General features: G+C 41.8%; 2 protein-coding genes and 1 long non-coding RNA gene across 4 annotated transcripts in view; 1 reads left to right on the top strand and 2 right to left on the bottom strand.

Annotated features, from left to right (window-relative positions):
- LOC123968770 (SREBF chaperone) overlaps positions 1 to 16,222 on the top strand; it is a 49,661-nt gene extending 33,439 nt beyond the window's left edge. For both annotated transcript variants that reach the window (XM_046045702.1, XM_046045701.1), the window contains exons 15-23: positions 4,141 to 4,342; positions 5,958 to 6,073; positions 6,428 to 6,962; positions 7,503 to 7,588; positions 8,433 to 8,515; positions 9,466 to 9,632; positions 9,917 to 9,997; positions 10,280 to 10,486; positions 11,843 to 16,222. In XM_046045702.1, coding sequence (XP_045901658.1) covers positions 4,141 to 4,342; positions 5,958 to 6,073; positions 6,428 to 6,962; positions 7,503 to 7,588; positions 8,433 to 8,515; positions 9,466 to 9,632; positions 9,917 to 9,997; positions 10,280 to 10,486; positions 11,843 to 12,088 — 1,723 coding nt within the window. In that variant the 3' untranslated portion in view covers positions 12,089 to 16,222. The remainder of the gene's footprint in view (positions 1 to 4,140; positions 4,343 to 5,957; positions 6,074 to 6,427; positions 6,963 to 7,502; positions 7,589 to 8,432; positions 8,516 to 9,465; positions 9,633 to 9,916; positions 9,998 to 10,279; positions 10,487 to 11,842) is intronic.
- On the bottom strand, positions 6,693 to 7,861 carry LOC123968771. Its single transcript, XR_006824543.1, has 3 exons — positions 7,491 to 7,861; positions 7,172 to 7,231; positions 6,693 to 7,031 (listed from the first exon to the last, which is right to left on the bottom strand). It is a non-coding gene; the product is annotated as an uncharacterized LOC123968771 (long non-coding RNA).
- A 1-nt stretch (position 16,223) lies between the features above and the next one.
- Positions 16,224 to 22,417, bottom strand: part of ptpn23a (protein tyrosine phosphatase, non-receptor type 23, a) — a 22,382-nt gene continuing 16,188 nt past the window's right edge. Inside the window, exons 20-25 of the mRNA XM_046045700.1 lie at positions 20,958 to 22,382; positions 20,192 to 20,376; positions 19,920 to 20,024; positions 19,158 to 19,296; positions 18,496 to 18,609; positions 16,224 to 17,599 (exon numbers count right to left, since the gene is read on the bottom strand). Of these exons, the coding sequence (XP_045901656.1) occupies positions 17,003 to 17,599; positions 18,496 to 18,609; positions 19,158 to 19,296; positions 19,920 to 20,024; positions 20,192 to 20,376; positions 20,958 to 22,382 (2,565 nt within the window). The 3' untranslated portion in view covers positions 16,224 to 17,002. The remainder of the gene's footprint in view (positions 17,600 to 18,495; positions 18,610 to 19,157; positions 19,297 to 19,919; positions 20,025 to 20,191; positions 20,377 to 20,957; positions 22,383 to 22,417) is intronic.

Below are 22,417 nucleotides of genomic sequence, written 5' to 3'. Positions count from 1 at the left end.
AACAAAGATTTGAGGTCAGCTTTGGGTAGGATATAATGACACGTTGGATTTTTTAAGATTGATTTGTTTCCTTTTTGATTAGCATTTAAAGATATTTCTGTGTGATCATTGAAGTTGGAGGAATGTAAACAGAAACATGAACCCTCCGTTGTGGGCGTTTTAAGGGGCAATGTTTGGAATTAGTCCATGTAAAGCAGCCCTTGTCTTTTACTTTTAGAAGAAAGTAATAAAGGAGAAGTTATATCTTTGATTGGATGCATGACCTGCACTGTGTCAAGTCTCACTGGACTGATTGTTGTCTTAGCTGAGGCCAAAATAGAGACAAAGAAAAGGGAGGTCACTTGTTTTCTCAGCCTTCTTTAAGTATTGTCTCTCTCTGACCGGACCAACTGGTTGATTTAAAGATACCTGAGCTCTGTGATGTAATGGTTGAGAGAAAGATGAACTTTACTAGAACAGTTGAATATGCCACTTGGTTAAATGCATTTCTTTAGTTCTCTAGCTTCCATTTTAGATTTTCAGTGACAAAAAATGCATGTAATCATGCATTAATTATGTTCATTTACCTCTTAGTTGCTTGTAGTAGAACATCTTTGCTGGCAAAGCTGCCATTTTAAACAGGTTTTGTCGGTACGGTTATTTAGATTAAATGTATTCTCCTGTTGATACATTTAAAAATGTAACATGGAAATTAAGTTAAAATAAACAGATCCTCTGTTTTTTTTAGGTGACGGCCACAACAAAAATGAGAGCTTGCAGTGTAGTTTTCACCTTGCTGTGTTGTGTAAGGCAGTGTGTTGTCACCCTGACTGCCAAGTAGAAGGTTGACTTCTTCGGTTCATCTTTGGACGGTAGATACGAAGGCTATCAGCTCAAGTTGGGTCAGGGTCATGACCTTCACAGCGGGAAGTGACGGCTGAGTTTATGCCATATATTTATGACCCTGACACACAGAGAAGGTCATTGTCATTAAGGTGAACATGCGGTTATAACCAGATTGAGAGCGACTTGCAACACAGTGAGGCACACTGATTAATAGCTAGTTTAATCACTAGAATAGATCTTTGCTTGCAGCGTGTTGTTTAGGCAGTTCACTTGTCCTGTCAGATACTCGCTCTGCCGGGGGGCAGTCTGTGTCAAGAAAAAGGAGGAGTTTTTGCCTCAGGTTGGGAGTAAACAATCAAACAATGAGGTGAAAATCTAAGTGAGTACACAGTGCAGTTATCTTCTACTGGAAGAGTGAGCAGTCAGGTTTGGTGACACTGTTGAAAACACTTAACAACAAGTTAATAAACGCTCTATATCATGTCCCCTCCTGATGCCACCTAATGCATAAGGAGGATGGAGGATTGTAGGTAGTGCTGCTGGAAGATGGGCTGAAAATCACAAGTTATCATCATATGTGCTATTTCTATAGCAATCTCAATTTTTCTGAATACAATTTTACTGAAATACAAATCAAGCAAATATAAGTTTATTATCGGCATTAATCAGCATTTTACTGTTAATTTTAGATTTTTATTTGTTAATAGTTCATTCTTATTCTGTGGTGGTTGTCAGCCGATTGTAATGTTCAAAACATTTTGCTTTAGATTCTGTCACTTAATGAAGATGGTTTGTACTGTTTTCAGCTACTTCTGTGTAAATCAGTAGAGTATCTATTAGCGCTGGTCCGAATGTCATTTTTTTTTTTTTTTTTTTTAGCTTCGACGCTTCGATAGTAATTAAGAGCGAATAATCGAAGCTTCCCCACCAGGCAGCGTGAAAATAGATGCGTGCCAAACCAGGTTGGTGGCTGCTATACAGAACAGGGGGAACCGTAGATGAGAGTCCAGAGTGAGAGAGTCTGATCCAAGCAGGTCTAGAGCCGAATCCGGGAATAGTTTAGGGGGTCCAGGCGGAGAGCGCATGGGATGAGCGCTGTTTCTGGTAGCGGAACTAAATCGAACACGTTATAATGCAAAATTCACTTTTAATTTTAATTATAGCGACAAAATGCTCTTCTTCTATCGGCCTCATATAATTAGGCTTATTTGCATTCATTGTGTTGCTGTTTGTTTCCAGCCTACAGTTTGATACCGATTTTTGAAATTTGACTGTTTTGATCTGTAATGAAATTAAGCAATTGTAAAATTAATAAACACCATACACACTACTGCTGCCATCATTCAGTTTAAAGTGCTCCCACACTGCTGAGGGCATCATTTCGTTTTCCCTTTGATGTGGACTGGAGTGTTACGAGCACTGCTGTCAGCGGAGGTCAGGCGTGCGAAAAAACCCCTCAATAATTGAATCTCATAATTGAAAAGCGAATGTGTACCCAACGGTCGAATATTTGAATATTCAGGTCCAGCCTTAGTATCTATGTCATGAACATTTAACTGACCCTTTTATTACCGGTCTCTGTTTTTGAGCACACAAAATCATTTTAAAAGACATTGAAGAATCTTCAATTGGTTGATCAGTTTTATGACCCAGACAATCACGAAAATAATCACATGAATTGATAAGGAGCGTAATCTTTATTTGCAGCCTTTATGCCTTCACATTATTAATCCTTCCTGCCTCTTCTACTCTGTAGTATGTGTTTACATTCTTAGGGATGGGGACTGTAAGTCTGTATAGCCACATGTTCAACCCTCCACATTGTGCCAAATCTCAATCCTTAACTGCTAGAATCGCAATATAGCACACTATGTTCAATAATTGAGAACAGCATATATTTCTGACACTGTGTATGTGCTGCACTGCCATGTTCATGGGCACTGCCAGGATCAGATTTGATTCCCTCTAGAGTCTCTCCTTTCCCTCATTTCCTGTGCACTCTCAACTGTCTAGTGAAAATGCCTCTCCTCCTTACAGCTTCTGTTTAATGACACATTTCTCAAACTTCTGCATGAAACTGTACCTGTGGTGTTAAAATGTGAAGTGTAGTTTTATAGGGCAGCAAACAGGGTTTTAAAAGACCGGTGTAACAGGCAGATGAAGTCACACTCTTCTGGCAGGTTTCATCATCACAGTTACGCCACATTCCACAGCAGGTAGTGGAGCAGGCACGTGTGCCATTTCATGCTTTGTCAGGTGGATAGTTCAGCACACTGTAGGATTAGGTTTGTAAGTTTGAACCAAGCGGCAACCTCCTGCTCTCAAGAGTAAAGCCAATGCGGAAGTAACTTAAACCTGCATTTTTTCTAAGAGCCAGCAGGGGGCGACTCTACTGATTGCAATTGCATTACAAATAATGGTAATTCTACTTTTCACCTGATTTATTATCTCAGTTAACACTTCCCCAATGAGTTTATGGTCTCAGTCACAAGTTTCAAGTCTTCTTCAGGTTATGCTTTACTGTGGGAGTACCTTGTGATTGACAAGTCACTACCATGGTGACCCATTAATCAGACTAGAATGACTCGTATCCACTGCACTATGTACATTTGACCGGGGCTGTTGAGAAAGTATATTAGGAATTGGTTGGTAATTTATTCCGGTAAGTACATTTTGTTTTAAGCCTGTTTGTTGCTAGCAAACATTAGCATCACGGTTAAAATCACAGTTAACGTAAATTACAATGCACCTAGCTAACTAAGCTTCCTAGCACTACTGTCTCATCCAAATAGTCACATCCGGTGCCACTGGTTGCAAAAAACAGGTGACATCACGGTGACTACGTCGACTTCTTTTATACAGTCTTTGGTTTGAACATGTTAAGGGAGGAGCTGCAGAATAATTTTGGAGGGAAACTCAGAGCTCTCACTTGTTATTTTGTATGGATTAAGTCTCTTTGCTTTTTAGACAAATTTGCATCTTTATTAACGTTGCCTTCCTGAAAGTATCCAAAAGATGTTGAAAATTATAGAAAACCAATATGACTTGAATATGCATTTGTAGGAAAAATATGGCCAGACTACTAAAAAAAAAAACCTAAAAATTTTATTCTAGTTAAAAGTGCGACATTTGTGGAATAGTTGCAGTAAAGAACTGAAAATATGTGGCACATTTTGTAAGTTTAATCAAAATGTTTTTAAATAATGAAATGAAACAATATAAAAATGTGGCCCCTGAAAGGCTGTGGTTGTACTGGGCAAATCCAGAGTGTGAATTGTAGAAAAACGTTCTTTATTTGTCCCTCCTTCTATCCAGGGTTGCAGCTCTTGGCCTGGCGGCGGGCGTCCTGCTGGTTCTGCTGCTCTTCTGTCTCTATCGGGTTCTCTGCCCACGTAACTACGGCCAGAACGGTGTCGCTCATGGGCGCCGGCGCCGAGGGGACCTGCCCTGCGACGATTACGGTTACTCACCACCCATCAGCGAGATCTCCCCGCTGCTGCTGAGGGGCCACAGTATGGTAAGAATGGACACACTTACATGACTGGAAAAAAGTATTATCTTGGTCAAAGTGGTTTGCACACAGCCGTAATTTAATTCATTGTTCCTGACGGCATTTTAATAATCGGAAAATTGCATGATATGGTCTGTAATTGACATGAACATTCAGCAGAACAAAGAAAGACAAAAGACAAAGCCACACTTCTTGAGGAAATCTTTATCTGATGTCTGTGGCGATTAAACTTCCTAAAACTGCTTAGAAATCATAATAAAAAGATGCTTCAGAACTCCTGTGATAGTTGCTGGGGATTTTGAAAACAGGAACTGCTAATAGCTATTTCAGCATACTTGTAATGGCGTAATAGCTCTTAATAGTGTCATCATTTAAATTTTTTCTGTCATCGTATCGGTTCCCAAATAGGATATGACGATGTAAATGTAAGCATGTTTCTCCATTTACGGGATTAGCAAAAACATTTTTTGACTTCCTTCATTTTGACACAAAACTCACAGAAAACTGATGGGGGGGGGAGCAGCTCTTCATCAGGAAAAAAAATATTTTAAAGGACATCCAGGGCTCCTACGCAGTATGGAAAAGTGTAGAATTTTATTTTTCCAGGTCTGGATAAGTATGGAAAAAAATAAAAGTATGTATAGAAACATTTTCCCTATTTTGTTTTTCCTGCATTTTTTTTTTTTTTGTGGCATATGGAGCAGGCAGCCAAAATGTGCAAACTTGATGTCGTCAAAAGCAAGGCAAGAAGTATGGCAGGTGACACATTTTATAATTATTTATTAAAGAAACAAAAAAAATATGGGGGCAGTTATTTGGCAACATAAAACATACATAGTCTGAATGTATTATTTTTTTATTTAACCTTTAACCAGGCAAGTTAGTTAAGAACAAATTAATATTTACAACCACGGCCTGGCAAGAGGAAGACATCCTCTTGAAGGATGGGAATACAGACTATGAAAAATAACTCACTTATGTTAACAGTTGGATTTTAAAACTATTTATTTGCATAATAAACATCTAGCTATTTGTACTCGGATATCAAACATGATCCACAAATCTACTAAGAAGTCTGGAAATTTCAGTTTGGAAAAGATGGCCTTTTGAAATGGAAAACGTGTAGGAAAACTGAACATCGCCCCGGAAGGGATTTAAGTAACAGCAATTTAGTCGGTTGTGTGGAAGCTACTTATCACTTCAGTATCTGCAGATAGAGTTCACCGTGTACACAGAGACAAAGGTTTAGCTACTGAAACTGGTGTTTGTTAAGTTACATAGTGAACCTTAAAAACCTGCTCCTAATTGTGCCAGTATTAATGAGTTCAGTTGCCTTGTTCCGCATACTGTAATTATTAAATTGTTCTTATATTACTTGGTTTATAGACACATATTTTACATGTGTGCAATTCACCAGAGGAGTCTAACTACAGTGTCAGTTTCAACAACAAAGCAAAGCTTCACTGGGCCAATTAAGAACACTTGAACAGGAATAGAAAATTAGTTGTGGTGACTGATTCCAAACTGTAAGCCAAGAAGAATCTGTCACCTGCTACCCAAAAAAAAAACTGTGCAAATGAAATAGAAAATTAAAGCCTCATTTGGTCTTTTTGTCTTGCAGGACATTGAGTGTTTGGCCAGTGACGGGATGCTGCTGGCTAGCTGTTGCCTGGCAGGACAGATTCGGGTTTGGGATGCCCAGACTGGAGACTGTTTGACTGTGATCCCAAACCAAGGGTGAATGTTATTTAAACCTTTACTGTATTAGGCTAGCTAAAAGGGATTTCAGTTGCGATTTTCTGGTGATGCTCATCCCTTATGGTATCACAATTCCACACGTTTTATTATTTTGTAAAAACTTAACATGTAAAAAAAAATATATACTCTCAGTTGTAGAACAACGATGCTGTAGGCAGATCTATCAATTTATTATTACCCATCTACCGACATATATTTCATTAACGATATATATCTGCAATGAGTTAACATCCACCCAAATTATTAGGCAGACCGATTTATTTCTCTCAATAACTCAGGATTATTTGATGGTACCTTGCAGCTTACGAACTGAGTGCTCTGTTTCCTCCTCAGGCTCAGACGGAGCAGCAGTGGCTGCTGGGAGCAGCGGGATGGCTGGGACAGCGTGAGCGGAGCTGCAGAGTCCGAGTGTTTTGGCACTGAAGCTCGCAGCTCCTCCATCAATGGTGACGGCCTATCAGAAGAAGAAGGCTACCCGCTGAGACGCCGCACAGCTCGGCCGACTCTATTCACCGATCAGCCCGATCTCACCCCGCTCATTGACACCAACTTCACCTCCCAGCCCCCCTCTCACCTCTCCACCCCACCCAAAGGAGGATTCGACTTTGGAGGTCTGGTGGAGCGCGCCTACATGGAGCACGAGCCCCCCTCACCCTCCACATACCCCTCTACTTCCTCTGCCTCCTCCTCGCCACCCTCAGGATCTCAGCTCCAGAGAAGACCAAGTTTAGGGGATGCAGCCGTCTTCTTAACCCAAGAGAAGGCTTCCACATCAACGCAGGCGACAGCAGACTGGGAAAGCTCTGTCTGGGCCATGGAGCTGAGAGGAAATCTGATAGCTGCTGGGAGGAGCAGCGGTAAACTGGAGGTGTGTAAAACTGTAATGGAACTCGGAAAAGATGCTTTCTGTATTCACATGCCTTATCTGCTTCTGTATCTGCAAAGCAAAAAAACGCAAACATGCTCAGTCTTTGCACCTTTTATAAATATTTTAGGACAGTTTTCTTCATTAATGAAATTTAAGATTCACAATATTAAACTTTTCTATGTATGAAATGAAAAATTTCATATACTTACTGGATATGCTTCCTACCTCCACATGCTTAATGTTGTGTTGTTTAAAGAATGTTAGTCACACTGAAATGAAAAGCATAAGGAATTTAGAAATACTGTGGAGGCTAAGGAGAAACAGCAGCTTGATCATGTGTCTGAAAAGGGTTTTGGCTTTGAGAGACATACTTTGAACCCCTGACTCAAGTCAGTTTTATTTATATAGCCTGATAACACAAATCACAATTTGCCTCAAGGCTTTCCTCTGTCATTCTGTGTAAAACATCAACTACAATGGATACAATGCTCCATAGACATGGAAAATTAAGCCACACTTTAAACTCACGTCTGGTTACAGTTGTGGGATGCAGCGGAAGGATCGTTGCGCTGCAGTAATGAAGATGGAGTCTCTGGTATCACAGCTCTAGCCTTCCTCAACAACAGGTAAAAACTAGACAAGATACACGAAATTGAGACAGTATTTTCACTACTGACACTAATTTTTAGAAACCTTCAATGAGGAAAAATCTCTGGAAAAATTGTCTTTTATTCGACTGAAAGTCACAAAATGCAAAACAATGCAGGTGCGTTTAGAAATGTTGCTTGCATATCTTTCACTTGTCCTTCACTCTGGGTTCTGAAAATGCTGCCACAAAAAACTTCTATGCTAATTTCGCCTTCACACTCATCATGCTGATATCGTGATACAGCTTTTCTGTTTAAATGTTGCCTGATCTTGTGGCACGAGGTCTCGTCACACCCTTATAAAACGCACAAATTAGACAAGTTTTTGGTGCCACATGTATTTCTCGCTTGTTTCAGGTTTTATTTAAGTGTATATCGGAGAATACATTTACCTTTCATGTAGGTAATTTACTGGGATAAAACTGAACACTAGGTTCATGACTGACTGTGTTGTTCTGGGGGAAATTATTTCTGGGAAATTTCTTTTCTGTTTTCTGAGCAAAGGATTATACTCACTATTATTGCACACTTCTATAACTGCATACTAAAAGCTAAAACAAGGTTTATACGAAATGTTTCTTCATATCACATATAGATAAAAAGATGCCGTATCAGCCAGCTAGTTGCATCTCAATGAATAATAAACAAAATACAGTTCAGATGTACTAAATTCATTGACAGATCTCAAGTGCAATACGTAACATCCGCTACACTGTCACTGAATTCAGCCCATTATCAATTTATAATGAAAAATGTAAAACATAATGGTAACGTAAGACAAGCGTGACTATACCTGAGACTCCATCTTTTTGCTCTTCCTCAGAATCGTAGCGGCTCGGCTAAACGGGTCTCTGGATTTCTTCACTGTTGAGATAAACAAACCTCTGGGTCTGCTGCAGTACAGAGGTGAGGCTCAGCCACATGTTTCATTACATCTCTTTGGAATTTATGCATTTCTGTATATTCTTAGTAGTCTCTTATAGTCTTTTTCAATGCTACATTTAACTAGTTACCATATGCCATTGATAGCTTTTTATTTATTTTGATATAACTGTAATGTAGTTGTTCACATGTACATATTAACCCTATATTTCAGGTGCTACCTTATGGTAAAAAAAACCCTACTGTTGTCCCTTCCTGTTGTCAATAATACTAAACAATTCTGGAAAACGACATTCAGTTGTAAACAGTTGGCCACCTGTACATAAGTTATGCTTTTGCATCCTCACTGCAAATATCATTTTACAGGGCATACATTTATAAGATGCATGTAACTTAAAGAAAGCTCAAACAATTTATTAATCTATAAATCAGAAAGAAAACAGAAAGATAATCTGCACATTAATTGAAAATGAAAATTACTAAGTTGCAGCCGTAATGTAAGTATTTGCAAGACTCTCTGACGCTGAAACATCACTGTCTTATATCTTTCTAAATTTAATACACAAAATATAAACTAGAGATACTTTGTTTGTCTGTAATTAGTTTAATAATCAATCAAAAGTTATTTTTAAAGTAAAAGAAATCCATTTTTTCTTGTTTGAGGTTCTCATTAGCTGTCTTATCATTATAGTAACTTTAATATTTTTAGATTTTGAACATTTGGTTGGACAAAACTAGACATTTCATGCCATCACCTTGGGGTGTAGGAAATTGCAAGTAGCATTTTGAATCATTTTCTGATATTAAACAGACCAAATGATGAATTGAAAAAATTATCGTCAGATTATGAAATATAAATTGTTGCAGCTCTAATATGAACTCAGACGATTCCACTGAAAACAGGAGGAAGAAATGTGTGTGAAAGTTCCTGAAAGTGTATGGGGGAAAAACTTTATGTCCTCCTCCTCTTCCAGGTGCCCCTGGGCGAGGCAGCATGCCTCCCTCTCCCTGTTACAGCAGCGAGGACGTGATCAGCTGCCAGCTCACGCGCTCAGTACAGTGCGCTCATCACAAGCCAATCACGGTGCTGCGAGCGGCCGCCGGGAGGGTTGTCACCGGTAGCCAGGACCACACTGTTCGGGTAATGCATACTAACATGTCTGGTGTCTGATGTAACAAGAAGAATCCTTTTTCAATCACCAAATCAAAATACTTGACCCACACCTTCACCAATGTTAAACTGAACAACTGTGAAATCTTACAAGGGTGCAGATTTGAAATCACAATGTAAAATACTGATGTAAAACTAAAATTACATTGTAGTCTCATCCATGTTTCATAAATTTTTTTTATGTAAACAGTCTTATTGTTATTAGTGTTACTCTTCATTTCTAATAAATTCTTCCCCTGTTGTCTATTTGTCAGATTTATCGTCTAGAAGACTCGTGTTGCCTCTTCACCCTGCAGGGTCACTCTGGAGGGATCACAGCCATCTACATAGACCAGGTCAGTAACACACATTCTGCCAAATACTGTTTAATATCCTAATAAAAATCTATAGTCCTTCCACCAAAATGTCTTATGATTTTATTGATTTTTATGAATTAGCTTATGATTTTAGTTAATTTATGAAATGCCAGTATAAAACACAGCATCTCTGTATGTATTGGTTATATGATATGGGTTGGGACTGAATTGATTTTAATATTTAAGCAAAAAATTGGTTTAATGTAAAAAGTCAAACCCTTAGTTTCCTGTGAACATGTTTCTGTGTCTCTGTCTCGTCAGACGATGGTTCTGGCGAGCGGCGGCCAGGACGGCGCCATCTGTCTGTGGGACGTCCTGACAGGGAGCCGAGTCAGCCACGTTTATGGTCACCGTGGCGACGTCACCTCACTGGTCTGCACCACCTCTTGTGTCATCAGCTCTGGGCTGGATGACCTCATCTGTATCTGGGACCGCAGCACCGGGATCAAGCTCTACTCCATACAGCAGGTACTGCTCTTTTTAGATCTCTAAAGTGCACCAATCACCAGCGAGCATGCTGCTATGGCCAAGATAAACTGAGATTCTTTGTTGATCCTTCAACCTTTTTTCCTTGTAGTGAAGTATCGCATTAGAAAAGGTTTGAGGCGGCTTTTGCCTGGAATGGGAGGTGGAATCACATTTTGCGAATAAGTTCTGACATATCGAACATGTAACTCACGACTGATCAGCTATTTCGGCTTTCGGCGTCTTGGCGGATATTTCCATAATGTGAAGAGACATGGCTGGTAGCAACTTGCTGGACCTCTCCATTTTTCTGAGATTCATGAGCAGAACTGGTGATATTCTATTTTTGTTGTCGTCAACAAATCCTATGAAAAACCAACAGTGCTCTGTTTTCTCGATTGTGGATTTCACAGGCTTATAGACTATATTGAGCCCCTTTACACCATGCGGTATGTCTCAGACGTGTGCTTACCTGAGAGATATAACGTCATTTCAAGTCAGTGTTGCAGCCCTCAGTTTCACGGCAGATATATGGAGCTCGGACGTAACCGCACAGTAAATCTACACAGAATTCAATCTACATCTGCACACTACACACTACAATCTGCAGCCATCTCTGAGGCGTTCGCCAACATGTTTGACACTTGGCGTATTGACCGATCTAAAGTGCATGCGGTAGTCAGTGACAACGCAAGAAAGACAGCTATCTGAAAGGCATAAGGTGCACGGCACACACAATTCAATATAGGCTATTCAGGAAGAGGGTCTCAAAAAAAAGGCCAAATAAAAATAATTAAATAATAATAAAAAAAATGTATTTTACTAATTTATTTATTTGAAGTTATAGGCCTGTTGTGCTTGGTTGGTATAATGTTAAATATGTTCAGTGTTAAATAAATACCAAAAAAACTGTTTTTTCTTTGAAAAACAAGAAGAAAATAATTTTGGTTACATTACTCAAACGGGGGAAATTTTGTTGCACAATTTTCAGTGGCGCATTAATACACACTTGGTGCTCTAGTGAGTGTTTCAAGCAGCAGGAGTGTGTGTGTGTGTGTGTATCTCCTAATAAGCTAGCGTGAACTAGTGTGTTGATCAACAGAAAAGTAATTTTGATGTGATTAAACATACATTTCCAGTTCATCAAACATGAAAATTGGATGAATTTTCTTTGATATCATTGTAAATGAAACACAGTTGGGATTTTTAATGTTCAATGGAGAAAACGGGCAATTTGAACATGTCACCTTGGGCCCTGGGACTTTTTGTTCGGACGCCTTGTACTACAGCAAAATATATCTTATCACTTTTTTATCTCTGTCCCTGATGAGTCAGCCTAACCTCTGTTCACCTCACCAGGAGGTGGGTTGCGGGGCCAGTCTGGGAGTGATCTCGGAGTCTCTCCTGGTGACGGGGGGCCAGGGCTGCGTCTCCTTCTGGGACCTAAACTTCGGTGACCTGCTGCAGACAGTCTACCTGGGCCAGAGCAGCGACGGCCAGGGCGTCCGGCAGCTACTGGTGCTCGACAACGCCGCCATCATCTGCGACTTCGGCAGCGAGCTCAGCCTGGTGTACGTGCCCTCGGTGCTGGAGAAACTAGACTGAGGAGAGACTGATGGACGGTCACAGCAGTTGATGTCGGTGGGAGCACTCGTTGGGGGAAAAAAACACAAAAAATACAAACATTCACTCAGAACATCTTTTTCCTCTTCCTCATTTTGACTTAACAGGGTTTTTTTTTTTTTTTTGCTTTCTTTTGTTGTTTCTGACCCCCAAAGGAGAGACTATCATTAGACTGGTTTTAATGTGCATACAAGGCTATTTTTATTTTAAGTACAAGCCTGGATGTAAAGAGACGGGAGAAAAAAGCTGAGGACTGATTGTGCAACCTGCTGCATTTTATCGGAGAGGGGTGACAGACCCTCAATAACGAAGTGTTGACATTTACGAGGGTCATGAGGTTCGTTCAAGAAAAGCCAGATTTTCCTCGCTTAAAGAGGACCCACCAGTCACCGGTCTGTGCTTTTTTTGTGTGTTTGTGTGTGTGTGTGTGTGTGTGTGTGTGTTTCGTTTTGTGGCTCTGCCCTCTATGCTGCTGATACGGGTGAGGCTTCACAGTGATCCCACCCAGAGAGGAAGATGAAACGGACTCCTTATTTTTTCATATTCCTGCTGCCTCTTTAGCTTGACAGCGATGTGCAGCCACAGCGAGCTCGGCGGGTCTACAGCCTGTTGGGATGAGCTGCGCAATTCTACGTAACTGTGTGTGTGTGTGTGTGTGTTGGAGACTGAATGAATGAATCTAGGCCCTTTTTTATGGCAAAACTGCTGAGAAACAAAAAATGACTGGTTGTGTGTGAAATGTGTGCCTGCGAGACTGTGTGTGAGGGAGAACTGATGATTACTGTATCAAGTAAACCTCCAGAGGGGGCTGTTTTTATATGTATAAATCTATTATTTATTAGCGATACATTTTTGAATAACAGTTTGTTTATGAATGGCTAATCCTGGCTCTTAAACCAGAATATAATCGGGAAATAATGACATAAATGTAAGATGGTGATTATTTGTTTGGCAGGATAGGGGCATCGGTTACAAAACCATTATTTGTCATATTGAACTGGAAACACTGAAGTGGCGTTATGGAGTGGGGGCTGTGGGAGAAAAGGTGAGGAACCTTTTATCCCAGCCTCAGCCTCTGATTCTAGGGTTACTGATGCTAGACGAGGGCCCCCTGTGTGCTATACCTTCATCAGGCTACCTCCATTTTCCAAACTGCTTGAATTTTAGATTACTGACGTCATGTTTACATTGGCTGTCTTATTTTTTTTTATAAATTGTGCCCTTTAGAGATTTTTTTTAATTCACTGTTTACTGTACCTGGTTCAGCTTAAACAGTTCCCAGGATTTTCATTTTGGCCCCCCAACAACAAAACTTTTTGCACTGCGTCCAATAGTACAGCTTGCCATGTTGATGCAAACTTAGTCTTAAAACTTCTTTCTTCATCCAGTCAGTGAAAATTTGAAGTGTGATAAAAAGAGAGTTAAAATATATAACCAACAGCACTTCTCATTTAGAGACTCCAAACCATATGAAGACTCTCTCTTTTAAAAACTTTGCTCTGTTTTTTTTGCCCCTATAAGCTAATATTACATAACAATATACACACAGATGCTATTGTTCATTGTTTTTAGGATGTGCCCACAGTTTCTGTGCTCCCACAATGACAATTGTCTTATTCACTGTGACTGCAGAATTTTGATTACTCATAGATCTTTATCAGGCACAAAGCATTTCACAAGCTTCACATTAAATACATGCCAGTAAACAACAGGTATCGATTCTTATAAGAAATTTGCTGCAACCCAAGGCAGCTATGTACTCTGCCACAGTCAAGAACAATTGGAAGGTGAAGGATTACATGTTGCTTTTTGCGATTGGTATATATCGTGACACTTGTGGAAATGCTTTGCACCTGAGTGCTGGTTCTACCTTTTTATTTATTTTTTTTATTTTTTTTGCTTGCTCTTAAATTACATTGGTTTGTTTTAAAATTCAATGAGCAGAGCCAAAGAATACACTGATATTGTGCTGTGTAATTCTGTAATTCAGCAGGGTGGTTATAAAAAGCCAACCACCTCTGTGGTCCAAAAATGTTTGGACTGACTAGTTTTATAGAAGAGCTCTTCCTGAAGTTAATGCTTTCACAGTCACAATTTTGGGACATCTAACCCCTTGTTTGGCTTTCCCTACTAGTCGCTGCCTGAACTTCACCTCTTTTCTCTGGATACCTGCTGACCCACATCCCTGCCTGACACCAACAACATACAGAATGTATTTTCTCTAAATCATCCACCATCTACTGTATCTGCGTCAACTGAATGTAGTCCCAGAAGGTGTGATTAAGAAACCCGTTAAAAATCAGCGACTACATCTATTCCAGTATCGCACCGCAACACTAATTCAATGCACTACTAACTCTCTCTGACGCACATGCTCACACACGTTAGGCACTTTTACTCAACTTAAATACAGGAGATGTTGACATAGCTAGACTTGCAAAATTGAGTTTACACCATGGATGTCTAATAAGACCTAGACACGGCGCCTCCGCTCAGCCTTGCTTCCAATTTATTCCAGTAGCCATGCATATTGCAGGAGAAAGCATTCTGCTATAGACCACCTTTATAAAAAAGAGATGTCTGTAAAACTGTGGACAGGAACATCACAAACAAGGTCAATTGTGGGTTTTTTTGGTTTAATACTTTCCTCAAGCCAAGTAATGCAATTTTAAAATCTGTCTCTCCATGTGGGAGAACCCCCAGAAGAAAACCCGGAAGCTAGAAACTTTTTAGGCGTTTTCGCCAGGCGAGCAGTTCCAGGTCTTATTATACATCCATGGTTCACACCTGCAGCACTTGTAAACACGCATAGTGCAGACATGTCAAATTAGCAGCTAACAGGTCTGGTTTCACCGGGATGCAGCAACCAAGTTCTGCATGAAACGAGTGGTTTATGACAACTGTTGACCTTCAGTGTCATTATTTACATTAAAATTGAAACTTAAAGAGACACCTGTTTTCCAAATCCCTCAGAAATCAGACTTGTGACCGCTTTGGCAGTGTAAGCTGTTAATTTATTAGCTTTGTGTTTTAGTTGAAAATGGGAAGATGATGTTTTAAATTTTTTTTTTTTTTTTTTACTTCTGTTTTCTAGCAATGTGAATTTGAGTTAAAGCAAAAGTTGGACATTTTGGGAAGTATGCTTAACGTTATTTGCTTTCTGGCATTCTTAACATTTAATATTAGCTAATGGTTAATTTACAGATAGCAGCCGGTTAGGTTACAGAAGCACAAAGACTAGAAAGCCACGTTCCTGGCTCTGTCCTATTGTGACAAAATCAACCTACCGGCAACTTTAAAGATAACAAATTAGTGAAGTGTAAAAAAAATCACAGTTTGCCTTTAATGGAGGATTTTGTGATGAACTGTTTCTTAACAGACATATACGAGAGAATAGTATTTATCTTATCGCTCTGCCAGAAAGCAAATAAAAGTATTAACCAAAATGTCAAACTTTTTATCTTTAAAGTAGGAGGAAGGATTGGTGTGGCAATTACAATTTAATCTCAGCTTCTTTTGAATGTTTTGGTTCATCATTAAGGACTTGGCCTTGCAACAGTCCATATCCAATAGACATTAGACAGTTGATGAATACGGTTCTGCCCAATTTGTTTCAGTAAACCATGCTTGTTATTGCTGTTCAGCTTCAAACATACCATACCCTGGTTGCTTTCATTCATCCGGCTGTCAGTGTACCATATCAAAAGTGTATCGATGCAGCCATGACATCCTTTTATCCTTTAAGTTGTTAAAGCAGAAAAAGGATGATTTCCTTCGGCAGCATCCTCACAACAACGGCAGAACATTTAACGCTTTGTGGTCCACATCTGATTCCCAGGCAGCTGCCTAAACAAGTAGAAATCAGATTTTATATCATTTAACACTGTTTAGACAGCTTTCAGGAAAGTCTGAGCTGCTGGAGGAAACTAAAATCTGTAACAGTAAAGTCTATAAATCCCTAGGTCTGCTCCCCCACCCCTAGCCTCCTCCCTTCATTGGCTGGCTACAATCTAAGCAGGCTGTAATAGTGGAGGTAACTTATTTACTATTTTTTAACACAAAAAAGATCGAGACTTTTTACTAATTTTCAAATAAAGAGGCTTTGATACCACAACAGTTGGTTGTCTACTGGATTTATTTGATATTTTTACAATGAATGAAGTGACATTTTTCCAGAAGGACTTTTGGAGTAGTCTAATTTTATTTAAGATATTTACATGTTACAGAGGAAGAAAAATAATCGACTTGTTAAGACGTGCTGATTTGTATGCTTCTGTTAACCGTGACAACTGAGCTATACGCACTGACTGAGCAGAGTTTGTTTTGTGTCCGTAACATAGCTCCACCCGGCTCCTCCGGCCTGCCTGCAACTCCCATGCATCCTTTTTTCCCTGTTAACAATCACAGACCAGCGCAGAACGGAGAAGCCAAACACCAGTACACCCTGGTGATGCCTTGACGACCACCTGTGTAGGGGGCTATGAAAGTGGAGTGCATGCTGGGATTTTTTGGGGGGCCCGGATCTGATGTTCGAAGTGCAGAACAAGTTCCATCCGTGACAGACATAGAAAGAAAAGCAGCAGAGAGTGAGAGAGAAGGAATTAAGGAATACAGACTGAGTGCATAGTGATCTGGTCCCAAAAGCCAGCAGTGATGGAAGGAGAAGCAAGTGTGTTTGCGTTTCAGGTACCGCACACCTAAAGCCATGGAAATACACCTAACTTCAAAACAGAACCCCTACTGTCTGCCACCAGGCACGTCTTGGTAATCAACACCGCTAAAATGTCTCACACTCTCAGGATTCAGTGTGTTGGGTTTTTTTTCTTGAAAGCGGGGTTAGAAAGAGCTACAGGCCTTTGCTGATGCCTTGTGGTAAAGTGCGAGAGAGGACACGTCTCAGCGCTTGTTGAGGGTCCACAGGGGGTCCAGGCTACTGAGCGGGTCGTCACCTTCCTCCCCTCGAGCCCCGTGGATACCCTGACCCTCCGCTGGCTGCAAGAAGCTCTGTTTGGTCACCCGATGCTTCCCTTTGCCTCCTCCCTCCATGGAGAAGGCCTCAGGCGTTAGTGTGGCCAGCAGCTCCAGGGACGAAGGAGCCGGAGCAGAGGAAGCAGGAGGCGGGCTCACGCTGGGGGCAGCCTCTGGGACTGGCTGGTGGTTGGCTGGTGGTGGCGTGCATGGGGAGGCAGCATCCAGGCCGTTGGGTGGCGGTGGAGGAGAGTGGGTAGGGGAGGGGAGAGGTGGACTGAAAGAGGAGGGAGGCTGGGGATCTGTTTGGGGACAGGGGTACTGGAGCAGCTGGATGTCACCCAGCGAGTCAAGGTCGGGTAAGATGGGGCCCCCCTGCTCCTCTAAGCCAAAGTGGGCTTCCATGGCTGGGTCTGTGGCGCTCGGCGGCCGGATGCTGAGCTTGGCGATAGTGGCTTGGATGGAGCTGATAGGCATGTCACCACCGAGGACAATGTCCTGCTGGGACTCCTGTCTCAAGTAAGGCTGCAGAGAGAAGGTTCAGAAAAGAGAGAAAGCCTTATATGAAAGTACAGAGAAAAGAAAGCACCTCTAACCACTGCTGCTCTGACAGCTCTACAGAAAAAGAAAGTAGTACCTCGTCTGACCCGAACACGTAGAAATCCTTTGGAGCAATTGGGTGTGCAAAATATAAGCAAGTGCAACGTTAAAACTTGCATGAACATAATGAAAGAGATTGGAGTTAAAAGGGAATCAGACGGGTGATAAGGGTGAACAGAGCTCACAGCATAGAAAAATGTTTTTAAAAAGTCAACAGTGTTCATCAATTCTAGATGGTATTGATATGGTTTCATGTGGTGTGTGGATTTTCCGGGTGAACGTAATTGTTACTGCTGTTGAATATTTTCCATAAAAGAAATTTTCATGGTCTGAACACCAGCCATCAATAACGTCATTACACACAAGTCAAGTCAAAATGTCCATCAAAAGAAAGTCTGTGAGATGTGAATTCAGAGACACCATAATATAACATAAACCATAACCATTAAGTTTGTTACTTTTCAAAGAATCTGGTAGCAGATTCCTCAATATATGTATTTTCATCCTTTTTTAAGATCACTGTAAATTGAATATCTTTGGGTTTGAGACTGTTGGTGGGGGAAATGAGCAATTGTATGGTCCCTTGGTAATTTTCTGTAAAAATATTATTTAATTATGAGGATCACCTGAACAGTAACAATGAACTGGTATGCAGTGGATTGTGGGATACTGAGGGTCATTTAAAGTTCTCAAACTACACACTGAAAGCTAGTCACATCTACTGGGCAGAGGCTGGTGAATGCCCCAACTCCAAAGCCAGTTTAACCATTTTACCATGTAGAGCACCTCAGTATTGTTTTGGACTTGGACTGGCGTCAAACCTTTGTCACTGCAGAGTTGGTGTTCTTGCTGCAGGTGGCGGTAGTGATGCCGTGTCGCTGAAGGACCTGCTCAGCGTGCTTCAATACAGCCTCATAGCAGAACTTCAGGTGGAGCTAGAGACGGAGACACAAAAGATATATATAAAAATCTAAAGCTTTTTTTTTAAATCGGAAAATCTACACTGTAATCACAGCACTTGGTTCAGTTCATATGTACTTTATTTGTGATGTAAAAATTACATGAGGACAATAAGGTTACATGTGGAATTTACTGAGTCAGGTTTTGAAGCTGCACCTGTATCATCAGCACAACTTAAATAAAGTGGAGCCATAACAAACACTGCAGATCCTTTTTAACAGCTATTCTTTGTTCTTAAATTGCTATTCTTATAATGTGGACAGTATATTCAGGATATCAAAGGAAGTTCAGAATTTAAAAACATCAATGAGTGATCACCTCGTCCACTGAACCTCTGAGCAGCTACCAGGAGGTTAGTTAGGTCCAAGGAGTGGACTTAAATTTGGGTTCTAAAGTCCTCAAAATTTAAATTATAAATCCCTCACTCTGCACCTCCAGTACAACGTACTGCAGCTTTCAACTTGTATACAACTTAAATATTCCAAATATAGCCCAAACAAAACTTCAGATTTGTATGTCTGACCTTCTCCTGTAGCATGTTTTTCCTCTGTTGTCTCATCTTCTTCACCAGCAGAGGAAGGTCTGGGATCCCGTTTCCTGCCTCCAGCTCCTGCAGCGCAGCATACAGCAGACAGAAGGCGCCAGTGCGTCCCACACCCGAGCTGAGACAGACGGCGTGCAAGCAAATTAGCAGCACTTTACTTATCACACCACTGAGGAGTTAAAATTACAGTGGATCAAGAACAATATCCACTGATGCTTGGATTTACCTACAGTGATCAACATAATGACATAATCTGTGTGGGTGAGTCACTAAAAATGAATCCAAATGTGTAATCATTTTGTTGAGGGACCCATACAACCTTCTTCATGACCCCAATTGGGTCCCTGAACCCTACTTTTGAGACTACCACATTAGGGTCCCATTTCATCATATTTGCAACATGAGCTTATTTTGAACTTTTCTTTCCTTTTGACAAGTTTCCACCAATAAAATTAGGATTCTCAAATGTGTCTGCAATTTGCAGGAAATATTTATGTGTACACTTGATGCTGCCACAATTTATGTTTTTAAAATTGATTTTGTGAAATAGGCCTCAGCAATGATCCCTCATAAAGACAGAATATAAATGAAATAATAAATCCTAAAATTCACCAGAGTTGAATTTTAGCCACTCTACACGGTGGCAGGCTGAAGAAAAAACTGACCAGCTATTTTGAAGTTAAGCATCATTTGGCTATCTTGAGTATATACTGTGGGACACACCATGACACACACACTCACCTGCAGTGCACCACAATAGGTGTGTGTAAGGGCCTCTGGTGGAGGTAGTGTCCATGAACTTCCTGGATGAACCGCAGGAGGTTGCTTTTGCTGTCAGGAAGACCCCTGATGAGAAATATTAGAAAATTATGATTCCTCAGGGTGAAATGAGATTAACTGATTAAATGAGGTTTCTAATAATAAATCCCCAAAATAACCACAGTGATCAGATCTGCGTTTCTCTGATTTCTAGAGAAACTACTTTACATTTTAAATAGACACAAATTACTCACAGCTCTGGCCAGGAGGTGAACTGGAGATGGACGACAGTGCGCTTGAGGCTTTGGTCGCGGTACTGCAGGCTGATCATGCGCTCCACATGCGTCGGTGTTGTCTTCTGAGTGGTTAGGCTGAGTGTGATTGGTCCCTGAGAGATCTGCTGGCCACGCTCCGTTGGGAAGTAGCGCACAACCTTTCCCTGGGAGAGATTGAAAATACAATGCTAAAAATACACACGACAACAGAAGAGGTAAAGAAGGAAGAAATGACATTTACAGTGGGAATCTATAGGAGCGGTTGCAAAAAGAAACTTTAAACACCAAGCATATCCCATCCTTGAAAAACATTTAAGTAATTCTAATGATTATTTATATATTATTTGTTTTCGTGTAAAATTTCACTGAAGCAATAAGGCGATTATGCTAGCCGCACCTAAATTGCACACGTATTCAAGCCTTTATGGTAAATCCACTGTAACGGACCAGTGCGAGCTGACAGGCAGGTTAGCGACTTTATCCTGTCAGTTTCTCTCTTTACAAAGACAAGTGTTGCAGTAGGAGAGTCCTACCTGAAGAGAGGCTATCGAGTCTTCATGTTACGCCATACGAGAACCACATCCAACATTATTAATCAAACTGGGTAGGACTTGATGAATTTAACGCAAGGATACACATGTGACACCGTCAGGTTTTCAAAATAAGGTGTCTGTACAGGATGGAAATAAGATTAAATGGATTATATTCACAGAAAGTATATGCATCCCTAAACTAAACTCAGTACCTTTTCCAGCTCCTGCTCTGAAACCAGCATGACCACCAGTGAAACCTTCTGCTCATACACCATCAGCCAGAAGTCTGCCGCTGTGCCAGTAAGCGGAGCCTGTGTGGCAATAAGGCGTGGGCAGTATGGTGACAAGTCTTCCACGTAGCTGGCGTTGATGTAGTCATCTTTGCCTGATTGCAGTACCACACGGTTGAGGTCATAGGGCATGACATCCTGGTGGCGGTTCTTCATAGTGTAGCAGCGGGCGATAGCGATAGAGAGTTGGCGGGCGTCCTTCTCCTGCTGATCTTGTAGTTCTTTCCAGCGGGCATCCAGCACAGAAAGGCCACCCTCATTCTCTGAGGGGTGCTCTAGGGAGTCTACCTGGCCTCTATAACGTTCCAGTTCACCGTGAAGACGGGCAACACGCTCTGGAGCTTGATACGGGTCGCCCTGGATCAGGAGAACTCCCTGTGAACTCTTCTTTCGACGCTCCCCATCCTGCGGGTCTGCTTTGGTGGGTTGGAGCACATTGGGGGGGGCCTTGGTGCCTCCAGGTTGGCTCTCAGGGCTCGAAGAGAGGAGGTCATCTGTGCTTGAGTTCTGCCGCTGAAACAGTGATGTGGAGGGAGAGACAGCAGAGGGAGAGGGAAGAGTGGATGGAGCTGTTCCTCCAGGGGCGGGGGCTGGTGTGGGTCTCTGCTGGGTGTTCAGACCCAGAGAGGTAGGACCTGGAGAGGGAGATGGGGAGGGGGAAGGCGAAGGCGAAGGAGGGACTGTGTTGGGTGGCTGAGCCATTGAAGGACCTCCAGGAGAGGGTTGGATCATGTGCTGAGGAGGGGGACCATGTGGGCCCATGGCAGTGGGTTGCTGTGGGGCACTTGGAGGTACATTAGCTCCTGGAGCTGAAGGGTACATAGTAGAGGGCTGTGGATGGGTCATGGGAAGAGGAGCCTGAGGTTGTTGGGAAGCAGCAGGCTGAGGTGCCAGGGGCTGCTGAGGCATCATTGGAGCTCCTCCAGGGTAGCACACTCCCCCAGAATGAGGGGAGGGAGCCTGGGGTTGACTCGGCATCCGCATGGGCTGCTGGGGCATGTTTGGTATGGGAGGCTGTCCAGGGTGGGGGTGATGTTGTTGGGGTAGTGCACTGGGGGGCATCTGTGGCATAGGGCCCCTTGACAAATGGACCTGAGGACCAGGTACCATATGAGGTTGAGAGGCAGGAGGCATCTGTGGCCGCAGATTTTGGTGAATGGGCTGGCTAGTGGGGGGCATGTAGTTCTGTGAAACAGGAGTCATTGGCTGACTTGAGGGGGGCATTTGTGCTCTGGGACCACCTGGAATCTGCATCTGGGGGTGGGGTGGAATCTGCTGGACACTGGGGGGCATTGAGATTTGTTGCTGTTGTGGCAACATGTGTTGGTGAGGGAGTCCAGGGGGCATCTGTTGGTTGGGATGGGGCAGATAGGGATGAGATG

This window comes from Micropterus dolomieu, linkage group LG03, assembly GCF_021292245.1.
Source record: "Micropterus dolomieu isolate WLL.071019.BEF.003 ecotype Adirondacks linkage group LG03, ASM2129224v1, whole genome shotgun sequence".
NCBI lineage: Eukaryota > Metazoa > Chordata > Actinopteri > Centrarchiformes > Centrarchidae > Micropterus > Micropterus dolomieu.
The sequence above is the reverse complement of the archived record's forward strand: the minus strand, read 5'-3'. Positions and strand labels throughout refer to the sequence as shown.